The sequence below is a fragment of the Cyprinodon variegatus genome, unplaced genomic scaffold (genome assembly GCF_000732505.1).
Source record: "Cyprinodon variegatus isolate N-32 unplaced genomic scaffold, C_variegatus-1.0 Scaffold136, whole genome shotgun sequence".
NCBI lineage: Eukaryota > Metazoa > Chordata > Actinopteri > Cyprinodontiformes > Cyprinodontidae > Cyprinodon > Cyprinodon variegatus.
In genome coordinates, this window is record NW_015150589.1 from 1,115,338 (window position 1) to 1,132,922 (window position 17,585).

A 17,585-nucleotide genomic window follows, 5' to 3' on the forward strand; every position below is an offset into this window, starting at 1 on the left:
GGTCGGATCACCATGGTGCCCTGGACTTTAGAAGAGCAGGAATATGCTATATCAACAAAAGAAAAGTCTATAAATACATAAAAAAAAAAAAAAAAAAAAAAAAAAAAGGAAACAGGGAAGTTTTCAACTTAAATCCAGTTCCCAGGAAGAAAACCAAACCAGTTCTAATAACGTGGCCTCCGTACAAACAGTCAAAAATTCACAACACGACAGTTTCCTCATTTAGTCATTGTTACAAAAGTCCTGCATTAGAAAATAGGGCAGCTTTAAAATCAGTGTAATCAATAAAACTATACAACACAGAGCGACGTCTCTCGGTCAGGCCCTGCGGCGCTGCCCTCCGGCCAGTAGGAGGAGCTCACTCCTTCTTTGCTGCACAACAAACTAATTTAACAGACAAACAAAGGAACGAAACACGCTGCCCAAACTATTGCTTTCACACTCACTTTTGTTTCCTTAAAAACGGTGCAAATTTGGTTGATATCGAACATTCAGCCCGAAAATCGGATTAATCGGCTGACTTTTTTTTTTTTGTGACACTTTAATAAATGTCCGTGCAAATTCTTTAATTTATTCCCTTTGATCGTTTAAAGATCCAGAAGCTTTTTTTTTTTTTTTTTACTCATTTTACTCATTACTCCATATTTAGTGCAGATAATTAATGCCCATCTCATGGCTAAAGGGAAGGCAAGAATAAAGGAGAATGGAACCGACCCAAGTGGAACGACACTACCATCACAGTGTTGGAACTGAAATGGAAGGAAGGTCTTAACTGTAACAGGGAAGGTTGGACTTATTAGGGCTGATTTTAGACCAAAGAACCAGTGAAAGCATGGGGAAGCGCTGGTTTATCAGACCAGAACCCTGAAGGGTATCAGCTGGGAAGCACCACAGAAGTTCTGACTTTGGTTTGAAGGAAGGGAAAGAAAACCGACCATAAGAAGGATGAAATACATCTATGAGTGCAAAAGGATATTGCATATTTCACGTCTTGGTTACTCAGATTAGGAACAGAGAGCAATCAGGGACAAAGAAACGGGAAGACGATGAAAGTTGTTGCTACAGCAACAGATGATAAACTCATCACAAGGGTTAGGAACAGAATCTAATCTACAAGGAAGGTCAAAATTCTGTCAAACGAGCAGAAAACCTTCTTTCTCACAGCTGCACCCAAAACTGGAACATCATGAGAAATAAACATGGTTTGATGGTGAAAGTTCTTCACTTTGACACCAGTCATTCATAGACTGGACCTCCTCTGTGTTTCCTCTCCTCAATGTTTACATCCCGTAAACATCTCAAATCTGGTGGTGCCGTTTTTGCCGTGACCCTGTGAGATGACAAGATCCAGCAGAGGGAGGGTCCAACATTTACTGGGAGAGTCTGATTCTTCACTACACTGAACTGGTTGGGACTGGTTTTGAGCTGGAAATGTAACAGAACCAGTCAGAGCAGAAAGATGTTCATCTCCGAGCCTCAGACAAGTACTTCTTTTGATCAAATGTCCCCTTAAATTCCTTCTTATTATGTCAACACTAATTATTTCCACATCATTCGATTTAAACTTTAATTTGGTCCTGGCTTTACAACAGGAAGCTCCTTATGCATCTAAACATCCTAAATACCTTTGATGCTCATCTGCATGAATGTTGCCTTCTAGACCATCATAAGCCTGATTCAAACACCTTCTTCACAACGGTCCCCATCAACTCAACCCTGGTATTGGGTCTCTAGTCAGTCACAACATCCCTGATGTAGGGGGAAATTCAAACAAGGAGACAAAAAGCCAAATTTTGTCTTTCCACATTGGGTCTCACAAGGTCCTTGAGTACTCAACATTGGCGCAAGGCACATCAACGAGGAACGAGTGTGGGACGGATGAAGTAACGTTCTGAACGCTGGGTCGAAATGAAAAAACAAGGGATTCTGGAAAGCGAAGACAGCTGGTAGCTAGAGACAGACGGCGACAGAAAAGGCCTGGATGGGTCCGAAGTAACCGACGGCTGCTTTGAAGTGCCTGACGTTGGGAAGTTTTTACGATATATCGTCTTTTTTTTCTTACTAACTACATCATCTATGGAAAAAACTGTCACTAACACCAACACATGCAGATTTTTTTTAGTTCTTTTTAAGACTTTTTCACGCTAACGCTGGGTTTGTGTGTATTTATAGATATTTATAGAAGAAAGAAAACCCAAACCAAAGAAGAACTGAGTTAAGCTCTTTCACTGACAAACCACGCCCCCTGATTACACACTCACAGCCTATTGGAGGCTGCAGGAGGAAGTGCTTGTGATTAGACGGGGCTCCTAGATGACCCAGCCAATCAAATGGCAGGCTGTTACCAGGCAGATTATCTCACCAGTTTGATTCGTTTCAAGCCTAAAATCTTCTGATTTCGCCTCAGTGGACATTTCGTATGTCTTTCCTGAAGCTTAATGAAGTGCTCAGTGAAATAAATTAATCGCTTTGCGCTTTTTTAAAAACAGAATAAAAATCAGTCCTTAGCTGCACGAGATGCTTAAAAAGCTGATATCTCTGTAATGGTTTAATATATCAAACTACCAGAAGAACGAAGAAGAAAACAGGATGAAAGTGAACATGGCTCCCTTGTGTCTCACTGGGTCGGGGTTCGGGTTAGCCCGAAGCTGCGGGTGGGTTTGCTTTGTTACCCCAGTATTTTAGAGTCCCAGAGGTTTGAGTGGACTAGAAGAAAAATATACATTTAGATATATGATATTTAGTCATCCAACAGCTAGTCAACAAAATTGCACTTTTCCTCATGATTTCACTGTTAGGTGTGAGAGGCGGAGCTCTCTCCTGACTGCCTGGTTGGCTCCGGACCCCCGGAGGTTCAGCCCACCCTGCGTACGCTGCACCTTCACGCAGACAGGTGGATGGATGGAAGAGGAGGAAGAGGAAATGATGGCGAAAAGAGAGAAACCAATGAGCCACGAAGCCAAAGCCTCCAGAGAAACAAGCGCTTGGTGAAACATACCAACAGATCCAGACCACCATTAGTCTGACCCCCACCCCCAAACCGAGCCCCCCAGGCTTAGTTTATGCTGCACTCCTTCCTAGCTTAGCTCCTCCCATCACGGTATGGTCCATGTCCTCAGAGAGAGCTAGGAAAGAGACAGTCTATCCCAGGATTTGGGTTTCAGCTGGTGTCTCTGGGCCAGGTAACACCTCAGCACCCCATCAACACCGGCCCCACCAGCCCCAGGCTGCAGAGATCCACTGAGAGGGCGGGGGGGGTATGGCAGCATGGAGGGCTTCAAACCACCAAGTTCACACTGCAAAAATAATCAGACAGGTCGTTCCTCCAAAGAGGAATTTCTGTGATTGAGTCTAAAGATTTTCCCAGAACCCAACGGGTCAATCCTCCCTCCCATTCCCATCAGGGATTGAGGAAAAAAACAAAAAAGGTTCAGGGCTCAGATCCAGCACTACAGATCCACGATCCAATAGAGTGCAAGGAATTCTGGGACAAACAATTCACAGGGTGGGTACGTTGGATCCGCTGTAGCCATGCTGATGCTGCTGAGTCATTTGGTGGTGGAGCCAGGATCTGCAGGACCGGGAATGGGGTTGACCAGGAACAGGTGAGATGGGCTTCCTGTCACAGCTGGTGTCCAAGGTGGAGGAAGAGACTGCAGCGGTTTATTATAGAGGAGGGTGGCGGCGCCTCAGGAGTCCCTATCCAAGGTACCACTGTGGAGACAGACGAAGGTGTTAATATAAAGTCTCTGGAACTTCTAACCAAACCAACCTAGACCTAATTAAGCAAATGACTTTCTATGTTTCCATCACAACTCTGGTTGAAATGCTTGTCTATGAATTGTCAGGAGAACAGAAGCAGTGTTGGAGGCGGCGTAGTGCTAATTCTGGACATGTCCACAGTTAGCACCATTCTGGGACAGTGTCTAATAGATTATTAAGAGGACAATGAGCTATGCCGTATGGTTAGGACTAGCAACGTGCAGGATGGCTCCTTAATGTTGTGTTGGTTGCTATAAAAAGGCCTGAAGAAGGGCCTGCTCAAGGACTACCACTGGCAAGAAATTCTGAAATGTGTGCAGAAAATGACATATTTTCTATGTACCAAGTTCAATAAACGGTGAACAAAATGGTTTCCATGTAAACACAAGCAAAACCAGTTTCAACCCTTTGTCAAACTTTTTCTTTACCTTTCAAAGGCTCAGAGCTCTTGGTTCCAATTTTACTCACTGTTTTGTCTTAAGAAAAATAAAAACAAAATAAAAACAAACACATTTCAGCTATAACCTGCAGTAGGAAGAGTCACATTATCAACTAAACCTGTTAAGGATGTTTCAATGGAAAAATTTAATATTTTTTAAAGTCTGCAGTGTTTAATTTTTTCTTGAGCAATTTCAATCCAAAACAAAATGTACGGTTGTTTTAATTTGCATTGATTCCACTGTGGTTCCAAATGCTGAAGGTCTGCCAAAAACGGATTAGTGCATCAGTTTTAAGTAAAAATGTAGACAATCAATCAAAGTCACAGAGAGAAAACCTAAATTTGTTTTTTATACATTACAAAGACATAGGTATAAAATTAACGGTAAAAAACCCCAACATGTTTAAACATTAGGATAATTAAAAAGGATAAGGGCTAAAATATCTTAGAAACTACAGGCAACAAACTATTTGTGTTGCATCACAGTTGGAAAACAGGATAGGAGGGGGCGCTGATTTCCTAGCAGGGAATTAATCCAGTTTAACAGATAAACTATGTTATATTATATCCATGCATCAGTTGTCAGGAATGATCCCTTCTGGGGTCACATGAGGTGCTGGTGCCTATCTCCAGCTGTCTACAGGCGAGAGGCGGGGTACATCCTGGACAGGTCATGAGTCCATCGGTGGGAAACACAGAGACAAACAGGACAACCATTCATGCACAACTAAGGAGAATTTAGAGAGGCCAATTAACCTAACAGTCATGCATGCTCAGGGAGAACATGCAAACTTCATGCAGAAAGACCCGGGCTGGGGATCGAACCTGCAATCTTCTTACTGCAAGGCAGCACTGCTACCCACTGCAGTCTTGTTATATTATATACTATCATTAAAAACATCCTAAACCCTTCTAGTTCATGCCACACTATGGGATGTGGAATTAACTCACAAACACTGAAGACAAGTTCCCTAAAGCCTGAAGCTCTTTAAAAAAATAAGCTATACTTTTTGAGCAGTTGCATTTATTTTTTTACATTTTCTTTTAAGATTGATCTCAGTGGTCACTTTTTGAACACCATAATGCATTGAATAAATACAAATACTGGGAACTAGTGCTGCAACTAATGATTTTTTTGCAAATCAATTTATCTGCCAATTATTTCTTCAATTAATCAATTAATAAACTGATAGCCAAAGATTCCTTAAAGAAGATTTTTTACAAAATGAAACCAGGTGAAACTGAAACCTTCCCCATCAAGAAGATCTGGATAGAGCATATTGACAGACAAAAAAAAAAGATTTTTACAATGTTGGTATAATTACTGGATTAAGTGGGTTGGACTGTCAGCTGAAGGCACATTTTAGAGCCTCTACAGTCCAGCTAACCATTAGTTGATTACTAAATAAGTTCACGATTATTTCAACAATTGATTGATTAATCACAATTAATCCGATTAATTGTTTCAGCCCTACTGGCAAACCAATACTTTTTTCACTTTTCATTAATATTTCCTGTTCAGCTACACAAGCATCCTCTTTAAGCCCCTCAAAATTGTACGGTAATATAAATGACAGTATACCAGATTCTTATGTACACCTTAGTATTTTTTTGATAGGCTGCATAATGTCCTTCTTTTTAGTGCTATAGAAATTGCCGCCCTAGTTGAAAAGCAGCAGAGTCCAAACAAAACCTTCTGAAGAACTTTTGGTCCAAGCATCCTCAGAAGATCACAGATGGCCCGGCTTTCGGACGCCCCGCCTCGGGCCCCTGATGGACCGTGGCTGGCGGCAGAGCGACGAAGCTGTTTCCTTCATGAAACCTTCACATTTAGCTGATCTGTCTCTCATCTTAACTTCATTGCCTGGACAAGTTCAAGTTCGTTCCTGTCTTACATCATGTCTGGTTGCCATAGACAACCAGACGGCCTGGGACGTGACTACCATAGCCAAGACCCCCCCAAACCTTTAAAAACTCCCCTCACTTTACTACCCCTCCCTTCTCATCATCACCTCTCTTCCTCAAAATTCCTCTCTGGATCACTTTCTTCTCCCCATCCCACCATGCTCCCCCCCCAGTATTGATTTAAAGTGAAGCCACACATCTGCAGGGTCTTGGAGATGGAAGCAGAGTTTAGGAAATGTGTCTGAGAATAAAAGGCAGTTTAATAAAACTCGGGAGGAGGAATCCTTCCCTCTGTGTGTGTTTCTGTCTCTCTGTGGGTTCCTCTGTGGGTTCCTGAGTGTTTCATTGTGTTCCTCTGTGTGTTTGCGTGCATGTGCGCTGCAGGCCTGCCGTGCACTCAGACCCTCTTGCTCCTGACTCGTTGTAATTCTACTGCTGTGTGTGTGCGCAGTGATAGAAGAGAAGACTGGAAGGTTAGTTTTTAATCAATACAACTTGCTGACGCTGGGACTTTTCTGGCCCGCTCTCTCTTGCCCGCTGTGTGTCTGTGTCTCTCTACCCCTCCACACAGCTGCAGCAGACCCCCCGCCACCCCACCTCTGTCCTGAGAAGACTCTGAAGATGAAACTCTCACCGGGCGGCCAGACAGCTGTAATTCAGACTCTAGAGGCTCATCTCGCACAGCGCTGGAGAAAGCGTGGAGCTTCTACTTCCTGTTGGGTCTAACTAACCTGCAGCGAGCCGCTCCATCCCTGTTCCCGTCCAGAACCCACCGGTCCTCCACGCTTTTCTTCCTGTGATCTTAAAAGGAGTTTGTCCTGTTACTGGTGGTTTAATAAACTGCCACAAAAGTACGACAAAGGAGCTTCAGAGTGGTTTTGGACCTGGTCTTATCCGACAAATCGTTACAGATACGATCTAGACTTGATGCAGTTTTGATGGAAATAAAACCCCTGCTCTGAGTTCTGGTTCTGATGTTTCTTTGTCTCCAAAGAAGACCATCTTAGTTTCCCACGGTAACCACATTGCCGACCCGTTTGGGCATGGTGCCCATCCCTCAGACAAAGCAGGAACCATCTGCCTCAAAAGACACTGAGGAATACACAGACTGTCCTCATGGTTACCATGGAGATGGAGAGGGGCGAACAGTTACAACCCCCCCAACAGGGTTCTCAGTCTTTAACAAAGACTGAATGTCGAACATCCAGACTGTGTTAGTGTCACTTAGTAGCACATCTCCATCACTGTCTGACAAACCAGTTCAAAAACAAGAACAAATAAACATCAAACATTTTTCACTTTAAAACACCCCAAACTATTACATTACACCCAATGGTTGGCCTAAAAATCCCAAAATTACCCTGAAGCAAACAAAATATACTTAAAAATAGCCAACACCATCCAGCAACACCACAGCTTACACTGACCTATGCAGCAAGTACCCTAAAACACCTAACACCCTCCTCTATAACACCTCAGAAATACCTTAAATGTACCCTAAAACACCCCAAACATACCTTAAAACACTCCAAAATTACCCTGAAACACCCCAGTTTCTCAAAACTACACTAACCTCCCCACCAAATTACACTGATACACCCCAAAATGATCTGAAAACACACAAAAACGTGTACTAAACACCCATAATTTACCCTAAAACACTCATTAATCCCAAACAACCAAAAATCACCCTGAACCACCTCAAAATTACCTTAAAACATGTACAGATTAGCCATAAACATAAGCTAAACCACCAAGTTATTAAGCCGAAATACCCCAAATTACTAAAACATTAAAACACCAAAAGAATGACCTAAAAATATCAAAACCTACCAATGAATGCAGGTTTTAAACTATTGTTACTCAAAAAGCTACATTAGAAAAGATTTTTTTTTTTTCTGAAACCATTCAAACTTCCTAAAAAGTTTTATTTTGTGTCTCAGAAAAGCTTTGGGGCTCAATATTGGAAAGATGAAGCATCCTCAAAGGATTTTTCGTATATCTGGACTTCTTTTTTCCAACAAGAAAATAATTTTTTACAGAACAAAGTGGTCTCTTTCCCTGACGGTGACCTTCACCTTCTCAAGACTGGAACAAAGAAACTTTTCCTTCTCCAAGGATGTTGGATTCACCAAATTCCTCATTAATCCGGACAGGAAGAGGAAGCAGCTGCAGCAGCATCTCATGGAGACGGAGGAGGAATAAATAAATAACCGGCTCTGTTTCAGTGACACACACCTGGCCCACGTCGGCCTCTCAGAGGGTGTGTGCCGGCCTGTGACAGGATCAATAAATCGACAGACTCGTTCACTGCAGCCTCCCCCCCCACACACACACAGAGCGATGGAGCATGTCTGAAATGTCAACAGAAGACTCCCAGCTCATTGTTATCTGTGTGTGTGTGTGTGTGAGAGATGAGTTAAAGCACGGCCAACAAATCGCTGCACTCTAAATAAATCAGCTAACAAACACGACCTGGACGCACACACACTCAAACACACTGCATGAAAAACAGATGCTGCGTTCACTGACCAGATGAATAGTTTTTTTTTTTTTATACTTTGATCTCAATATTAAAATCCAACACCAGTGATAAAACTGCTGGAGCGGTCACATGACCTATCACATCACACTATCTGAGTCAGGTAGGCTGCACATTGGTTTTCTGGACTATTATGCTTTGAAACTCAAAGAGAAATACCGCTGACCCACTAAAAGATGAAGAAGAACCCGGTAAGCCTGAGGATGAGGAGCTGGAGTCCAAACCCAGTTCTCAGACCGGACCCAAGGAAGCAGGATGGTGGCTCACAACCCGTTTGTTCCGCCTTCAGCTTCTGCTCCACAGATGTTTTCACAGCTGGTTATCAGGAGGTTTTTAATGATGAAGATCACACCGCGATCCAAAGCTTTTTCTTCTTCATCCTCGCCTCCTGGACAGGTTCCTCTCCTCTTGAATCACCTGGCAAACAGCTGAGTTAATCACAGCTCAGCTGTTCTCTGTGGTTCCAGTCATGAACATCCAGAGCCAAACTACGTTCCTCCCTGAAACACTTTACTCAACAGGAAGTAACACCTCCCTGCAGTAAGCGATCTGCTCCACGGGGGGCGCTGCTTTCATTCACTGGGTTTTTTTTTTGACTGATAGATTCAGACCTGCAGCTCTGGGGACATTGGGCTGCATGTTCTGCATGTGGGTCTGTCTGAACCCAGCAGGTGCTTCAGAACCGGCTGTGGTTGGGTCTTACCTGTGGTTGCTGAGGGATGTTGAAGCCGGGGTCTCTGGGCCCGACGCTGACGAACCGCTGGGCTGGAGAAGTGGTGGGGGTGGAGTACGCTGCACAGAAGATACAGAGGTGAGTGAAGAGGTGGGCGGAGCTTTGCTGAAGACCGGTCGGGCCAACATCCCTTCAGGTTAAGAAAACTGGGCGGGAATCAGATTTAATCTAAGTTTAAGTTGATGATACATGTATTAAAAACTACAAATTATTTAATTCGACCAATCAGATGGCTTCAAAAGATCCACAGTTTCTCTGAAAGTTTGATGACTTTTGTTGTTCTGATAAAGTTTTCTAGAAAATCTGGGTAGGAGAACAAATAATGTCAAGGAGCAATAACAAGACTAAGTGTTTTTGGTCTGGGTCGGCCCGTTGGTTCTGAGGGTTATCAGAACATCCCAGAGTCGATCCGGATTAAAGAGTAAATGTGGAAATAACAGTGTTTATATCCCGCAGGCACTCACTGGGGGAGGAGGGGGAGTTGCCTCCCCCCTCTGTGGAGGACGTGGAGGGCGGCTTGGCGTCGACGGGCAACGGGACGGGCCGGGCCATCGGGGGAGGCGGCGGGGGAGGCAGCATGGGCGTCGGCAGGAAGGGGTTGTGGACTTTCCCCTGGGAGCTGCCGTTGGGCTGAGGAAGAGGAGGAAGAGGAGTCAGGAGCTGAGAAGGAGAACGGGCCAGAAACAGAACCATGCAACAGAACCAGGAGTCAGTCAGTGGAAAGTTCTGATCAGATTAATACTAGACTAGACAGGTGATGCAGGCTGTTTTTTTTTACACAATTTAACGCATTTAGTCTACTTTATTAACCTTTATAATTTAGAAAATCATGATTTATTTTCCTTTTCTACCATAAATAAAATCTTCTTCATTTTACTGACGGCCCCTAAATGAACCACCGAGTGCAGGGGTAGCGAGGCAGCCGAAAGCAGCCGCCCAGGTTACAGCTGCTGACCAGATTCTCTGGGTTACATCACTAACATAAGATGCAGTAACCTCATTTAAACCTGAAGAGGGCACCAAACATAAACCAATGCAGGATTTTAATAACTGTCCACTAAATTAACAATATAATGGGCAGGACATTTCAAACTCTTATAAGACTTCTATGTATACAGTTTATTATGACTATTTCTATAGAAATCAGCAAAATTCTGTAATTCAATCCTTTCTCTTTAAGGGACGTTTTACCTCCAAATAATTTTCTGTTTTTGATTTTCCTTTGGCTATTGATGTAAATCTAAAAAAATCCTTTTTATTTAAGTATTCCTTTTTTTAAATTAGAAATTTATTTGCTTTTCTTAAAGAAAATGTATGACCAGCTGATATTTTCTTCATCATTAATATTTCTTTCACTTTGATTGAATATTTGCTGTGAGTTGGCCTGACCCGGTCCAGTTCAATGTCTAGGGCTTGTTTCTTTGGACCGTTTAGTTGCAGGACTTTAAGTAGGGACCTTAGACATGCTCAAAAGGGGCGTCCTGATGGTTCAAAGGAAGGAAGGGAAAGATGAACCCTGCAGATGGGCTCAGCCAACAGGATGTTCTGGTTCTGTAGAACCGGGTCCTAAGGATCCACCTGTCGGATTGACATGCCTCCCTCTGCCTGTCCTCTAACCGGACCACCCAGAGGTCGGCTGAACAGAGACCCGTGTGTGTGTTTGGTGCATCGATTGGATGTCTAGACCCAGAATATCAGCTGTCAGGCTGAAACCGAACTCACTCTCTGCCTGCTGCGCTGACCCCGCCTACACACAGGTGTGTGTGTATGAGTGTGAGCTTACGTTGAGGAGGCCCACCTGTCCGGCCTGCTGGGCGGAGTCAGGGCACACCAGCTGGACGAACTCTTTGAGCGTCTCCTGCGGGTGGTACCGGATGGCCGGGTGGGAGAAGTAGGATCCAGGCTGCTGCAGGATGGGGGAGGAGGAGAAGTGGAGGCTGGAGGGGGGAGCGTGGGGGCTCGCTGTGGAGGAGAGGAGACAGGTTAGAGTCGAGGGGAGGAAGGTTAGTGGAGGAGGAAGATCAAAAGGTTAAAGGTTAACATGCAGGACAGTGATGATGGACGGACGAAGCAGAGCAAATGGACCAATGAGAGTGCAGCATTAAGCCCCGCCCACAGCAGCTGTCAGTCAAAGACGAGTTCATCTCGCTCCTCCTCTTCATTCATCGTGTTGCTTTCCTCCCTCCTTCTCCTCTTTCTCTCCTGGCTAATTAAGAACCTGATTGGTCTAATCAGGTCTGATTACTCGTTAGCGGCCGCGGCATCGTTAGAGCCAGTGATGTATGCAGCTGCAAAGAGGAGCAGGAGGAGGAACTCAGAGTGGGGAGGCTGGGCTTTGAGTATGAGGACAGAGAGACATTAGAAATATTAGAGGAGAGAGAAGAAGAAGGACGGAGGGACGGAGAGTTAAAGCTGCTGCACTAATTCACTTAAAGTCGGCTGTGATTTATCACTCTGACAGTCCTCAGCGTGTGTGTTTACAGTAATCACCGAATGGATGGGAGCGCACACACACACCCCCCCCCATCCATCCACCTACACACTAACTGAACTGACCTCAGGGTGTTTCGTTTGTTCTCGTTATCTGATGGAGTTCGATAATTCTCCTTTTTCAGGAATCACACAAACCAGATTCTGTCGGGACGAACTGGAATGAATCTGGATTTAAACACAGTTTCATCTGGGTTTTTTTATTGCTTCTGAAATGAATTTGCATTAAAAAAAAAAGAAAAATAAAGAAAAAATATGAAGTAGAGCTTCATAGGTTTCCAGCTCGTCTTCAAAGATCAGGCCTTCTGTTTCTGTCAGCAGAACCGAATCAGATCAACTTCGGATCGTTCAAATGTGCGAAAAAAAAGTTCCCGATATCAGAGAAGGGGGGAAAAGCTGGTCTAATCTTTAGATAAAAAAAATCAATATGAATGTTTATGACCTGTTGGGTGAAAGAGAAACTGGTCAGCAGGGGGCGCCCTCCAAACACAACCACCAACAAACAGCCATCATGATGTCATCTGCATGCCAGGAGGTGGGTGGGAGGGGCAGACAGGTGAGGACAGGTGGGTGGGGGGAGAGGCAACACAGACACGGCATCCATCATAAGAGGTGAGGGAGAGAGGAGGCGGGTCACGCACACGGAGACAGGAAGTAAAAAGCCGTGTTTTCGTCTTTACCTTGTCGAGAGATGAACGAGCTAGCTAGAGAGCCGCGCAGCTTATATCCAGCTTTCCACCGCAAGACGGAGGAAAGAGAAGAAGAAGAAGAAGCAGCGTAAATATAAGAGGAGAGACGGGTGGAGGAAACACCGAACACCTCAGTCATTTTAACACCATCACCACTGGTCTGATTGCGGGGTCCCCCAAAGTGAGGGTCGGGGGGTCGCTAACTGATATTTACAATCATCCTGAAATGATCCCTGAGCTTTATAGATTATCATGGAACAAATGTACCATTAAAATAAGTAGAACTAACATTTATATATTTTTCTAAACATTAAACAAGCAATTAAATATAAATTTCAATTAAATAATTAAATTAACCATTTAATAATCAAAATAACATTAAGAATGATAAAATTAATACTTAAATGTCATAAAAACAGGAAGTAAATTGATTGATGTGATGTTTTTCTCAGAATAGAGCAAATATTCGCCCAAAATGTATGTACCTATTCTACATATATTACTTTATAAATACAGATCAACTAATTAGATACATTTTCCACTAGTTTTTAATCATTTATTTATCTTATTATTGTCTATTACAGTTAAATAGTGATAATGGTGTCTATGATATTTCACTCGAAACATAAACTTAGACATTGAATCCAATATGTTGCAAATTAATGGAGCTATTTTACTCTATTTTTACTAAAAATTAGCTTAAATAAAATAATAAAACATTCAGTGATTCACAGTGTAAAACAGACACAGCAGGAGGACAGAAAAAGGACAGAAAAGGGACAGCAGAGGGACAAAGTGTCCATCTTTGCTGAAATAAACCAACAAGCAGATTTTCCTGATCTTTGTTGTCCAACATGGACACCTGTCTGTGTCCTCCTGTCTGTGTCCTCCTGTCTGTGTCCTCCTGTCTGTGTCCTCCTGTCTGGACTTCCTGTCAGTTGTGTTGTAACCTAAACGGTGCCAGCTCTCTAAAAGGTTCTGATAGACCTGCTGAGGTCCGTTCCATTCAGATGGCTGCTTGTGTTCCAGGTAAAAACCACACACACACATAAACACACACACACACATTGCAGCTACAAGCCCCGCCCCCATCCCGTTCCCTGGCAGCATCAGTGGTTCTGCAGCAGCTTCAGTTCTGGGCTGATGGGGGTTAGTGGGGGTTAGATGGCTGTTATTGATGCAGAAGCGGTTGCCGAGGTGACAGCGTACCTGGCTCCACGTCGTGCCAGCTGCTGGCCTGGCTGCCGCTGCCCGGAGACCGGCCCTGACCCGGATAGTAGGACTCCTCCCCCGGACTGTCCACGTCCTCTTCCATGCATTTGATCCTTTTGGCAGAGCTGCAGACAGATGGAACCAGCAGACCTGTTATTGCTGGAGCTTTTCAGAACCTTCTGTCATGCAGTGACTTTTGGGTTTGAACATTTTCACAAACATGTGGAAAGTTTTGGCATTAGCTTTTATTCTCAGGGGGATAAATTAGACCTCAAGGACAGAACTCTGCCAACCGGACCTCTCTGGACCCTTTTACTACAAACCATTGAAACAGAAGCCCCATTTACATTACCCCTCTGAAACCGATCCGTGCCGGGTTCGGACCCAGCTTGGATCAGTTAAACGTGGCCAGTGTGGTTCCTTATTACCGTTTACACACCACGCTAGCACGGTTCCTCGCCTCCTACTGACGATCTACAGTAATACAGCTCTCTAGAGGGAATCAAGCAAATCAACATGGCGGCGCCCGTAACATTCAGGAAGTTTGGTTATAATTGTGATATTTCATTGTTTGCGGATAGTCAGGCGAAGAAGGCAACCTTTGGTGAATTTATCTGACAGAGTCGGCTTTTGGGAAGTGGATACGACAGACGATAGTATAATCAGGGCTTACATACGCAGAAAACAACGACAGAGGTTGAGGTTCATTATATTGCTAAGCAGAATCATCAATGGAAATCGTGTGGCAAGGTAGGGAAGCTAGTATTTTTGTGAATGTCTGAAATTTATAGATTACAGAGGCTCACAGTAAGTACATGACGTGGTCTGCTCATGCGCTCTTTGTTATCTGAGGACTGTTGAGCATAAAAGGCATGCAAAACTGAACCAGACGACGGAGATACAACCGAACCACGCTAAACTTGTACTAGTTCAACAGTAGGACTCGGCACGGTTCAGTTGTGGCTCGGTTCTCTGACAACAAAGAGCGCATGAGCTGACCCTGTCATCTCCTATTTAAAGTCAGCTTCCAGTAGTTGCCGGCAATGCACATCAGCGAGTTGCTTGCCAACTGCAAAAAACAATCAAAATCTTCTCAACACTAAATTTTTTTAAATGGCTTTAAAAGAGCGTGGTGCAACCTTGGATAATGCAGAGACTGCGGCTCTTATTGTAATTTGGAGGATGCTATCAAGATGATGTTGGACGGAACAAAATATAATCACAACGTTTTCCTACTAGAGAGCAGTAGTATCAAATGGCGTCTCTAGGAGGCAAGGAACCATAATAGTATGATGAGTAAACGTTCGTAAGGAACCAAGCTCGGCACTATTAACTGATCCAGGGTCTGTCTGAACTCGACATGGATTGGTTTTCAGTGTAAATGGGGCTAATATTGAACTAGTACAAGGTTAGTGCAGTTCGGTTGTGTCTGGCACAGTTTTGCGTTCCATTTACACTCAACAGTTATCACTGTTACCGTGTGCGGGCCAATCTCGGCACAGTTTCAAAAAGTTAGTGTAAATGGGTCTTAAGAATTTACATCAGCCTGAACACAGCATGAAAACAGTGAGACAAGACAGTGGCAGCATCATGCTGTGGGACAGGGAAGCTGGTCAAAGGTGATGATGCGCAAATTCGGAACATTCCTGGAGGAAAAAAGTTAGAGGCAGCAGGAGACCTGAGATATGATAGATGCTTTAGATGACTAACCAGAGACCAAACAGAGATGGCCTGGTCAAAGGCTCTGTAGCCATTTAACTCAGTCCAGCTAAATCGAGCCATTTTTGGACCCTCAACAGTTTTGTGACCTTTAAAATCATGTCAACCAATCATTGTAATTAAAATATTCTGCTGTTAAAGAACCACTTTTTATTTTTTCTAAGCATCCACAAAAAATATAACAAACTAAACCAAAATCTTCCTCTTTTGGGTAAAATCTGCCCCAGCTAGGCTCGGGCCCTGAGCTCCAGAACACCAGTCTGATGATGATTCTTGTTACTCCTTAAACCAACTGGATTCTCTGGGAGTATCTGGACACCGAGTTGGTTTTCTTATCAAGCAGAACACAGAGGATTTGGACCAGTTTAAAGCTCAGAGAACAGAACCAGGTAAACCTGCAGGTTCTGAGTGTAAGGTTCAGCTTTAATTTATCTTGAAAGTTGAGGTTCTGTTGGACTGTTTCAGAGCAGGCAGAACTCTGAGGCGGACCCTCAGGAAGTAACCTGGACCCGGCTCTGATTCATCTAAACATGGTGTGTGGGTGTGTAGATATTTCTACATAGATCCGCCTCCCAGCCTCAAAGAGCTCCTTGTGTGTGGGCGGTCCCCGGGGAAGTGGGCGGAGCCACAGAGGACAGGCTCACTCACAGAGAGAGCTGCAGGGCAGGTAGCTGAGCAGACAGACAGACGACTCCTGCGACGCATCGATTGTGCAGCAGAGGGCGTTTCCACCGCTGCCAGCAACACAGTGGGGTGGGGGGGTTGTTATTCCTAGAGATCTGAGGATGTTTCCAGGTTCTTCTGACCTGGAAGTGATCATTACCACTTCTCTGGTTCTGAAGGTCCAGGATGGAGTCGAGACCCAGAGCTTAAATCAGTTAGTCACGTTTCTGTGGAGTTTGGAGAGACTTTTTGTAGGAAGGATCTTCAAAAAATTTAAAACAACCTGTTAGAACTGAGGTCCATCCTCCAAAAAGTAGATGTGTGAGCTGCAGCGGTGTTCTGGTTCAGGTCAAGCAGCCATTCTTTATAAGGTCAGACCTTCCATCAGTCACAGTGAATCTAATAGGTCCTGAATGGGTTCTCCTTAAAGGTTCCTTCTTGGATGATTGTATTGCTCTGGGACGGATCAGATGGACCCAGATAGTAGAATCAAAAGATCCCCAAACCTTCTTTTTTTATTTCAACAACCAAATTAGATGAGATGAAAATTGAAGGTTAATAACGAGTGAAGAAAAGGGCTTCAGAAAAATAATGTTGTCTCAGTCTGGCAAATCTGCCAGGTCAAGACGTTTCCTAAGGTCCAAGCAGAGAAGGTCGACCAAAAGGTTATCCTGCAGAGTATTTGAGGGTGTTATACAGCTGTCTGACTTTTACTGTTAAAGGGTCCAGATGCTAGCAGAAGTGGTGAATTCTACTGCAAACTAAAAAATGTAGCCCACTGTGTTCAGATTGGTTTTTCTGCGTAAACCCGCCTCCAACCCCATCTTCATCCAATTAGAAGGTTGATTCTAGAAGCCGGAAGCTTCCTGACACTGTTTCCTTTTTAACCTTCAAGATAAACAGCATTGAACAGTTTGATTTCTCAAGATCACGTGTGACCCATAATGTGGTCCAGTTCTGGTTTTCTAGGTATAATGGCGAAAGGCCCAAATAAACCGGTGAGCTCTTACCTGGAGGAGGAGGTGCTGGGCAGCGGCCTCCTCATAGCTCCTGGACTCATGCTGTAGTAGGAGGAGCTGTCCAGGTCAGCCAGGGAAAAGTTGGGCCCAGTTCCGGCTGCAATGGGAGCTGATGGAGAGAGACAGACAGAACACTAAGAACCGGAGAAGAAGCTGGTACCGCATCAGGTCAACCTTCAGAAGAAGACAATCTGAACCGATACAAAAACCAACAAAGATGGTTCTTATGGAATCAGGAGGATAATCTGAATCGTCTTCAGACACATGAAAGAAGTTTGAACTGAGATCAGAGTTCCACAGACTTCAGAAAGTTCTACAGGAAGATCTCCATCCATCCATCCATCCATCCATCCATCCATCCATCCATCCATCCATCCATCCATCCATCCATCCATCCATCCATCCATCCATC

The 17,585-nt window shown here is 44.1% G+C and overlaps 1 protein-coding gene across 6 annotated transcripts in view; it reads right to left on the reverse strand.

Annotated features, from left to right (window-relative positions):
* Positions 1 to 125: 125 nt before the first annotated feature.
* Positions 126 to 17,585, reverse strand: part of nfia (nuclear factor I/A) — a 96,437-nt gene continuing 78,977 nt past the window's right edge. For 2 of the 6 annotated variants that reach the window (XM_015376545.1, XM_015376549.1), the window contains exons 5-11: positions 17,165 to 17,282; positions 13,770 to 13,897; positions 12,552 to 12,602; positions 11,180 to 11,343; positions 9,846 to 10,041; positions 9,352 to 9,440; positions 126 to 3,714 (exon numbers count right to left, since the gene is read on the reverse strand). In XM_015376545.1, coding sequence (XP_015232031.1) covers positions 3,700 to 3,714; positions 9,352 to 9,440; positions 9,846 to 10,041; positions 11,180 to 11,343; positions 12,552 to 12,602; positions 13,770 to 13,897; positions 17,165 to 17,282 — 761 coding nt within the window. In that variant the 3' untranslated portion in view covers positions 126 to 3,699. Of the gene's footprint in view, positions 3,715 to 9,351; positions 9,441 to 9,845; positions 10,042 to 11,164; positions 11,344 to 12,551; positions 12,603 to 13,769; positions 13,898 to 17,164; positions 17,283 to 17,585 lie in introns of all 6 variants that reach the window. The other 4 variants (XM_015376546.1, XM_015376550.1, XM_015376547.1 and 1 more) reach the window with 3 other exon arrangements.